At 41.5% G+C, this 9356-nt stretch overlaps 1 protein-coding gene across 2 annotated transcripts in view; it reads left to right on the top strand.

Moving 5' to 3' along the window:
• The first annotated feature begins 6355 nt into the window (after positions 1 to 6355).
• steap3 (STEAP family member 3, metalloreductase) overlaps positions 6356 to 9356 on the top strand; it is an 8328-nt gene continuing 5327 nt past the window's right edge. Inside the window, exons 1-5 of one of the 2 annotated variants that reach the window (XM_023417642.2) lie at positions 6356 to 6495; positions 7218 to 7723; positions 8048 to 8375; positions 8487 to 8686; positions 8780 to 8944. In XM_023417642.2, coding sequence (XP_023273410.1) covers positions 7235 to 7723; positions 8048 to 8375; positions 8487 to 8686; positions 8780 to 8944 — 1182 coding nt within the window. In that variant the 5' untranslated portion in view covers positions 6356 to 6495; positions 7218 to 7234. Of the gene's footprint in view, positions 6533 to 7217; positions 7724 to 8047; positions 8376 to 8486; positions 8687 to 8779; positions 8945 to 9356 lie in introns of both variants that reach the window. The other variant, XM_023417644.2, reaches the window with a different exon arrangement.

The following is a 9356-nucleotide window of genomic DNA, read 5'->3' as shown; positions in this document are numbered from 1 at the left end:
TCCGCTGCACACGGACGGACTGATGGTGAACTCGCTGCCAGAGCGGTAGCAGTATGGAACCTTTCTTTTTTGATTTTTTTTTTTTTTTTTTACTGAACTGAATCAGAAACAGAACTGGATTTTGAACTTGAACTGAGTTTGAAAGCAACTTGAACTAACTTTGAGAATAATTTGAACAGAGTTTGAACTGATTTGAAGTGTTATATGTACTTTATACTGTTTCATATCTGTCAAGTAGGGCTGCAGCTATCGATTATTTTTGTAATAATCTACCGATTATTTCATCGATTAAATGCGTAATCTGATAAGAACTACTTGTTTTATTAAAGAGCAATAGAAAAAATAAGAAAGAGAAAAGAACACACGTTTCTTAAAATGGACAACTAATTAAAGAAACTAAAGAAAAATCTACATTTTTATTGCTTACATTACATACAATATTATCTATTATCTGTCAAAAGTAAACCCATTTAGTGCATTTAAATGCCACATTCTCGGTTTTAAAGAAAACATTTTCTGAAATGCAAATACAAATACATAAAAAAAAAAGTCATTTAGTCATAGTCAATAGTCATTTCAAATTGTCAAATAGTCATTTCAAAAGTGCACACAAGGCAAAATAAGGGATAAATTAAAAAATAAATAATAAAAATAATATTACATTGCCTTGGTAAATTGGTACAGCTTAACTTTCAGAACGACAGGTTTTAACCTAACTACAGCTCAGACACAATATAAGCCTTAACCGTCTTCTCAGAACAATTTGTGGCATTTGTAAGAGGCCAAAAAAAGTTCTGGAAGGATCATTTTTCCTGGAGGAGGCATATGGTGTGTGTGTGTGTCTATGTGTGTGTTTTGTATGTGTGTGTTGCTGCATTCTGTGTGTGTAGGCCTTTAAAGGAGCATGTGGTGGTTGCAATGAAGACAAGTGAGCATATCAACATGCTCAGAACTGTGGCTTGCCCTGAGCTTTGATGCAATGTTTCCTGCTGCGGCAAAAAAAGATGCTTTGATGGCATGGATGTTGCTGGAATACAGAGCAGGGACTTTGCCACCATTGCAGCGTTGGATAACGTGCTGCATTTGTTTGCGCCATGAAAGTGGATACTCTTTCTTGGACAGGGGATGTTCTCAACAATACATCAAGACCTCCTGCTGCACAGTTTGGTTTAACTGCTGCTCCTCATCTTCTTAATCACTAGGGCTGGAGTCTGATGATGATCCCAGTATGTTGTTGAGAAATTATGTTACACCCTTGACATTTGTGACTGGGTTTTGTTGTGCTGTACTGGAGGCTCCATTTTCACTTTTGTTGGGCTCCCTTGTTTCCTTCAAGTGCCATGGCTTGTACTGTGGTTTGGACCTTGAATGCTTAGTCAGGGGGCAAGAACTTAAGTTTTCTAAACCTAGGATCCAAAGCAGCAGCTATTTGGTCGTGTTTGGAGATTCAGTTTGAAACACTGAAAGTCCTTGCCATCTTGCTGTGATCTGTTCTGCCACATGCGCTTGGAATGACCTTACTGGTGCTTGAACTCTGTATGGACTTCTCAAGACTTTGCACTAGCTGTGGAAGTGCTGAGAGTGTTACATATTGTTGTCCATTGAGAAAGACCGTAGCTCCTTCAAATGGCTCAGGGGCTGGCTTAGCTCCTCAATGAGGTTCCATTGTTCAGGCTTGAGGTCAAGGTAGTGGTGTTTTCCTCTATAAGTCACTTCTGGGTCTGAGAGTGCAGCAGTCACTGGCCCTCTTTTTTCCAGCAGCCTGGATAACGTGATAAGTGTGTCACAGTGAGAGAGTGTTTTAATCACTTGATCCAGTATTACTTGTTTTAATCCTTCTATTCAGTATTGCATGTTTATTTATTAGTGTGGGTTTTATCGTGTGTACATATATTTTCTATATTGGTTTTATTGAATTTGTGGTGTTGCATGTTGTAGAGCATTTTATATTTCATATTTGTTTTTACTGAGTTGTGTGTAATTTGACTATGGATGATGAGAAACAGCTGTGATGAACTGCCTCACACACCCTGACAGCTCTGGATTGGCAGACAGACGCTGTGCTTTTAAGTTGATTATGGACAGGTGTGCGGAGACGTGGAGCTGGGGACAAGTTTGGAGTTTAGGACGGAGGCTGCTCGATCGGTACGTTCTGCTGCAGGAACACGGGCCGACAGAGTGAGGGAGTGAGGGTTCGGCCTGGACGAGGTACCAGGCGAACCACTGTAGGACGAGCCATACACAAGTGAAAAGACTTGGCACATTGCCCACTATATGATTAGTAAAGCGTCAGCAGCAGACGTTGATCCAGCGGAGCTGCAGGGCCGGAGCAGAGGAGCCAACGGCCTCAGTGATTTATGTAAATCTTTATTTTTATGTTTTAAAAATTAAATAATTTTTTTGTTTTTTTGTTGCTATTAAAAGCCCTGAACAGTAGCAGAAGGTCTGAGAAGTGAACATAATACAGAAACAGCACATGTCCTGGCCAGATCACTAGATGTTATTTGTCTGTATTTGATGGTATCATGATGTAGTTTACAGTACAGAGAGGGTTCTGTCTGCAGGCTACAAGAGAGGGCCATAACTGTTAGTATTGTAACCTGCAGAAGGACCCTTTTGAAAGAACAAACTCAATGTGATGGCTCCCTCTAGTGGTACTTTGAAGACATGGCCAAATTAATTACACAGCTCAGAGTTCACACTGGATTTTGTAAAGTAAAGCTGGATTTCAGTGGCCGCTGCATGAAGTGTCTTTCTCATGGCACTGTGGTATATGTTGTTTAGGGAGGTAGAGCTGTCTCAATTCAGGACTCAAACTGCATCCTCATTTTTCTTTTCATATTTTGGAAAATGTGTTTTGATTAAAAAAAAAAAAAAAAAAAATCTTCCTCTCCGACAGAGAGTAACTACATACTTATTTTCTTGAATACAATTTAAGAACACATATGGTGACATAAGTTTCCAATGATGAGGAAACTCAGGAAATTCATTTTTCCCTTTAATTAGAACAAAATAATGTTATTTCCTTGGTTCAGTGATGTATGTAGGTTCAGTGATGAAAGTTAAGTGATGCAGGTTCAGTGATGTCATTTCAGTAACCTCGGTTCAGTGATGAAGGTTCAGTGATGTAGGTTCAGTGACGTAGGTTCAGTGATGAGGGTTCATTGATGTATGTAGGTTCAGTGATGTAGGTTCAGTGATGTAGGTTCAGTGATGAGGGTTCATTGATGGATGCAGGTTCAGTGATGTCATTTCAGTGACCTCGGTTCAGTGATGAAGGTTCAGTGATGTATGTTCTGTGATGTAGGTTCAGTGATGAGGGTTCAGTGATGTATGTTCTGTGATGTAGGTTCAGTGATGAGGGTTCATTGATGTATGTAGGTTCAGTGATGTAGGTTCAGTGATGTAGGTTCGGTGACGTAGGTTCAGTGTTGGAGGTTCAGTCATACGTTCAGTGATAAAGGTTCAGTTACATCCACCCTGACCTGAACCTTGTAAGTTCAGCAGGGGTGGTGCTTACAGCACAACTTCAGGAATATGTTGAATCAGAGGATGAATGAATGTTGTCTTCATCAGTCTTCTGTCTTCTTCAATCTTCTTCAGCTCTTGGCAACACCCGGTCACACAGGTTATATCCGACCCTAATCTGAAGAGTAATATCCATCACTGCAGCCATCTGGACATCTTGACTTCCCATTAACTTTCACATGAGTAATTTGTAGAGCTGGAAGTGTGGTGAAGTGTGCTCCAGTGTGTCCAGTGTGATCTGTCCATGGCCTAGCAGGTGAATGTAAATGGAGCATTCATGAACCTAATTATTGTTCCTATGATCAGTTTTTAATAGCCTGAAAAACAGTCTTTAAATAACATTTATTATTTATTCCTAATGACATGGAGTATAAAAGCTCTGATATGGTGTCTGTATGCTGTTTCTGTATTTACAGGCAGCATGGCCTGAATATATATATATATATATATATATATATATACAGTTGAAACCAGAAGTTTACATACACTGTATTAAAAGACACATAACCTTTTTTTTCTTACTGTCTGATATTAAATCAGACTAAACTTTTCCTGTTTTAGGCAATTTTTTATTACTTTCTTCAAAGTCAGAAGTTTACATACACTAAGATTACTATGCCTTTAAACAATTTGGGAAAGCCGAGATGATGATGTCATGGCTTTGGAAGCTTTTGATAGGTTAACTGACAACATTTGAGTTAATTACAGGCACACCTGTGGATGTATTTTAAGGCACACCTCAAACACACTGCTTCCTTATGTGACATCATGGGAAAATCAAAAGAAACCAGCCAAGATATCAGGAAGAGAATTGTGGACTTCCACAAGTCTGGTTCATCCTTGGGTACAATTTCCAGATGCCTGAAGGTGCCACGTTCATCTGTTCAAACAATTGTATGCAAGTATAAACACCATGGGAATGTCCAGCCATCGTATCGCTCAGGAAGAAGATGGGTTCTGTGTCCCAGAGATAAACGTGCTTTGGTGCGAAATGTGCGTATCAACCCCAGAACAAAAGCAAAAGACCTAGCGAAGATGCTGGCTGAAGCTGGTAAGAGAGTGTCATTATCCACAGTGAAACGAGTCCTGTACTGACATGGGCTGAAAGGCCACTCAGCAAGGAAGAAGCTGTTACTCCAAAAGCAACAAAAAGCCAGATTACAGTTTGCAAATGCACACAGGGACAAAGAACTTAATTTTTGGAGACATGTCCTGTTGTCTGATGAAACTAAAATTGAACTGTTTGGCCATAATGACAATAGTTACATGACCCTTAAGCACACTGCCAAATTAGTTACAAAGTGGCTTAAGGACAACAAAGTCAATGTTTTGGAGTGGCCATCACAAAGCCCTGATCTCAATCCTATAGAACATTTGTGGGCAGAGCTGAAAAGGCGTGTGCGAGCAAGGCGGCCTACAAACCTGACTCAGTTACACCAGTTCTGTCAGGAAGAATGGGCCAAAGTTCCAGCAAACTATTGTGAGAAGCTTGTGGAAGGAACAGAAAACGTTTGACCCAAGTCATACAGTTTAAAGCCAAGGCTACCAAATACTAATGAAATGTATGTATGTATGTTTTTCTTACTGTAGTCGTTCCTCTGTTCTTTGCATTATCATACTGACACACAGGGAGCATGCCTTATCTTCCGCTGTCACATGTGATGCCTTCAGTTGCTGTTGGACATTACCAGCAAATGGTGTGCACTGTAGATGTCAATTTTGTGACCATGAATCCAAGAAACATTTTCCCGACTGTTTCCATTTTTCAATGGCTGTTCAACAGATGTGACCTAATTCAAATCTGTAACTCTAGACCCCTGTGTCTGTCATTTAAAAATGGATGAAAGATGTATTTTGATGATGTGATGACTGAAAATAATGCAGCTTTTAATATGTGTTGACTGTCTATTGTGTTTATACCCAGTTGTATCAGTCCAGTTAATCTTAGGAGCTCTGTGATTTTGGGCTATGAACAGTTGTTTAATAAAAACATCTGTAGGGGTTTAAGAGTGTTTGTGGTGGAACTGTTATGACTCATAGACACCTGAAACATGAAGCAGACACTTAGACAGTGCTTTGTTGTTAGGAGACACAAACTGAAAAGATTTGGAACCACTGCTTTTAATTTTTATCACTGTATTTTATTATTTAAAATGATGATAAATAACTAACATAATAATAATATAAATAATAATACGTTTTTTTATAACAATAATAACATTTTAGTCTAAAAAGTAAGTGGGCACCTAACTAAACTACAGACTGTCAAATAAATGTAAGAATATTTAATTCACAGGAAATAAAGTTTAGTGACTTTCAGCACTGCTGGATAGTTTGTATGTAATTTTAAAATGTGTGATTAAAAAACTTTTTGATGTTGTAGATTACACACTAATACACTCTTAAACCAAAATGAGCGCCTATAACCCGCTGAAGAGGCGATTGAGTCCTAGTTCAGACTGAGAGGACAGTGCACAATGCTAACATGGATCCGTCCCGTCTCTTCCCCGGGTCAGTGCTGCTGTCAGTGTCGGGGGTTTACTCTCAGCGGAAGGTGTAGCTGCGCAGCACAGCTGGACCACAGCTGGACAGGTGACAGGTGTGTTTACAGTGTCTGCGCTCTGAAAGACACACAGCTTGGGTGTCATATCTACATCACAGCTGATCAGAGTTGGAGCTGGTAAATACTTGAGACTACTCATTTGACACGGGAATGAATGCAGACTGCATCGTTTATCCAGTGTGGTAGAGCGTCTAATCATAGGTTTTTACAAGAAAACAAAAGTCGGAGCTGATCAGGAGTAAGTGAAGGCACCAGTGGGCGGAGCTTACCGGACACGTGACAGGCACAGTCCTCTGTCCTGTGGTGTAAATGTCGTACAGAGTGTTAGACAACAAATCCACTGAGCAGTTCTGAACGTGAAGCTTTTAGGTCAGGTTTAAAACTGAGATCCTTGCAGAGAAGACGTGAGTCATCTTCCTTCAATCATGTTAAAGTAATAAGGTGTGTTTGTGCTGAGTTGTGCTGTAAGTGTGCGCACTCAGCTGTTGTCAGTTTCATTCTTGTTCTCATGGACTTACATAGAAACGCTGTTTAATCAAAGTAGACGACTAAAGGATATTTAAATATGTTCTTATATATTTTTTATATATATTTTTCTCCCTCCGTGATATAGGTTTATAAATATTATGTCAGATTTAAAAAGGTGTTTTTTGGCGTTGCCATAACTATTAATTATTGTCAACATGCAGAGATGTGAATGTTGAGTCATGTGTTATTACTGAACAGGCTGTTTTTTAATTGTGAGCTGAGGGGGTGAAGATGAAAAAGGCAGTACAATCCATCAAACTGGAACATTTGATGTGAACAAACTTCCCGTGCACCGCCAGTAGCCGTCAGGTGCTGCTCGGTTAATTAGCCAGTTAAAATCAAATATAATACTGAGACTACAACGCGTTTGGATTCTTCAGGTTCACTTAGTAGCCTACAATTACGAGAACGTTCACAGGTGTGATAAATACATATACATGGGTCACATGACCAACTATCATCGTATTTAACATTTTTTCCAAAGATAATCATATCCATTCCTTTCATAATAATAATAATAATAATAAAGAATATTCATTTAATCAGGTAAAAGTCATAACAGTTCTTTGCTGTTGATCAGCCTTGTGTTACTTCACAGTTGTTTAGTTAATCATCATGCAGAGTGACATGAAGACGCCCTTGTTGGCTGGTTCCTCATCTGATGCCTCAAAGCCCCTGCTTCGCTGCCCGGGAGGCCCTGTGATTGGCATCATTGGCTCTGGAGACTTCTCCCGGTCCCTTGCGATCCGGCTGGTGGCCTGTGGTTTTAGGGTGGTGGTGGGCAGCCGTGACCCAAACCGTATTCCCAGGGGTATGTTTCCTGACGGGGTGGAGCTGCGATCACAGAGTGAGGCTGCTGACGGTGCAGAGAGGGTGGTGTTCGTTGCAGTCTACCCAGAGCACTACTACACCCTGGTGGGGCTGAGGGAGCTGCTGGCTGGGAAGGTGCTGGTGGATGTCAGCAATGCCACCAGGCTGAAGAGTGGAGAGCAGTCACATGCAGAGAGGCTGGCAGAGCTGTTCCCAGAGAGCAGGGTGGTCAAGGGCTTCAATGTCATCTCAGCTTGGGCGCTGCAGGCTGGAGCCTATGATGGAAGCAGGCAGGTGAGGTGGTACGCAGCAAAGAGCATTTATCTCAGGTCAAACTAAAGAACCTTTGGGTAATATGAAAGAAGTCAGTTTCACAATAATTCTGTGGGGCTGACTTTGATATGTACACTGACACCAGCATGTAGTTACATGGTGATATTGTTATTGTGATACAACTGTTTCTCTCACATGCAGTCATACTCTGGAGCACCTGGAAACACACCTCACTATGTAACATCAGTACAGTACAGGTCTAAGAAGAAGTGGTGATACTCTATACTGATCCACTGTGTCTGATGCCCTGAAAATCTGGTCTCCCTTGATCTAATCCCCCTCCAGGTCCTGGTCTGCAGTGACTGCTCCCACTCTAAAGCCTTGGTGCTCCAGCTGGCTCGTTGTCTTGGCTTTAGCCCTGTGGATCTGGGGGGTCTGTGTGGATCCAGAGACATTGAGGAAGCCCCGCTCATCCTCTTCCCTTCCTGGGGAGGCCCCATCTTGGCCATGTTCCTTCTCTTCCTCTTTTTCTATGGATACAGCTTCGTGAGGCACATCCTGCTGCCCTACCTCGATCAAGGAGAGAACAACTTCCACCAGCTACCACTAGTGACGGTGAATGAGACTCTGCCGGCGGTTGCCCTGGTTACACTGGCTCTCGTCTATCTTCCAGGTGTCATTCTGTTATCTCCTGTAAATTAATTTTGTACAGAAATAGCACCTTTATTTTGTTCACGCTGGATGAAAATGTCACAGAGTCATATTAAGTGCTGTGTTTCTTTAGGTCTTGTGGCAGCTGTCCTTCAGCTGGGCAGGGGAACCAAATATAAGAGGTTTCCAGGTTGGTTAGACCGTTGGCTGTGCAGGCGGAAGCAGCTCGGCCTGCTGAGCTTCCTCTGCACTCTCCTCCACGCTGTGTACAGTATGTGTCTGACGCTGCGGAGGGCTGCAGGGTACACACTGCTCAATGCAGCTTACCAGCAGGTGAGTACTGGGTTGGTGTACACCACAGAGCTGTTACAGTGTTTACATACGTATATGTATATATGATATATGTTTTTGTTCACTCACTTTTAGGTGAAAGCTGGTGTTGAAAAGTCCTGGGTGGAGTCACAGGTGTGGAGGTCTGACCTCTACCTGTCCTGTGGGATTCTGGGATTTGGAGTCCTCAGTCTGCTGGCTGTTACCTCTCTGCCTTCTGTTGGAAACGCCCTCAGCTGGAGGGAGTTTACATTTGTTCAGGTCAGCTTAGATCAGCATATGATTTTAAGACTTCTCTGTCCTGCTGCTCCGCCCCGAGGCATCTATTAATATTCTCTTTCAGGTTTATTATTCTTCCGCCAAATTTCGTCGCGTAACTCGTCCCGCAGTCCCCCGGTAATATATACATCAAAACGTGTGTCTTGATCCCGAAAGAGGTGCTATGACTTTTGTGTTAAAATTCAAATTTTTCCCAAAGTTATTCCCAAAAAACTGGGAATAAATAATGCATTAGGAATGCATTGGAATTTTCTTTAGAAACCCACCTTTTTTCTACAAAATTGCACCTTTTTTCTGAGTCACCCAGCTCTCTCATACCTGCACGTAGAAATGTGATTCAAACTATAAAACGGAGGAAAACTTCTGCTCTCTCAAAAAGACAGGAACTGTTTTT

The sequence above is a fragment of the Seriola lalandi genome, unplaced genomic scaffold (genome assembly GCF_002814215.2).
Source record: "Seriola lalandi dorsalis isolate HSWRI2012SDOR001 ecotype SW California unplaced genomic scaffold, Sedor1 jcf7180002054576, whole genome shotgun sequence".
Lineage (NCBI taxonomy): Eukaryota > Metazoa > Chordata > Actinopteri > Carangiformes > Carangidae > Seriola > Seriola lalandi.
Note: the sequence above shows the minus strand (reverse complement) of the source record. Positions and strands in the feature narration are given on the sequence as shown.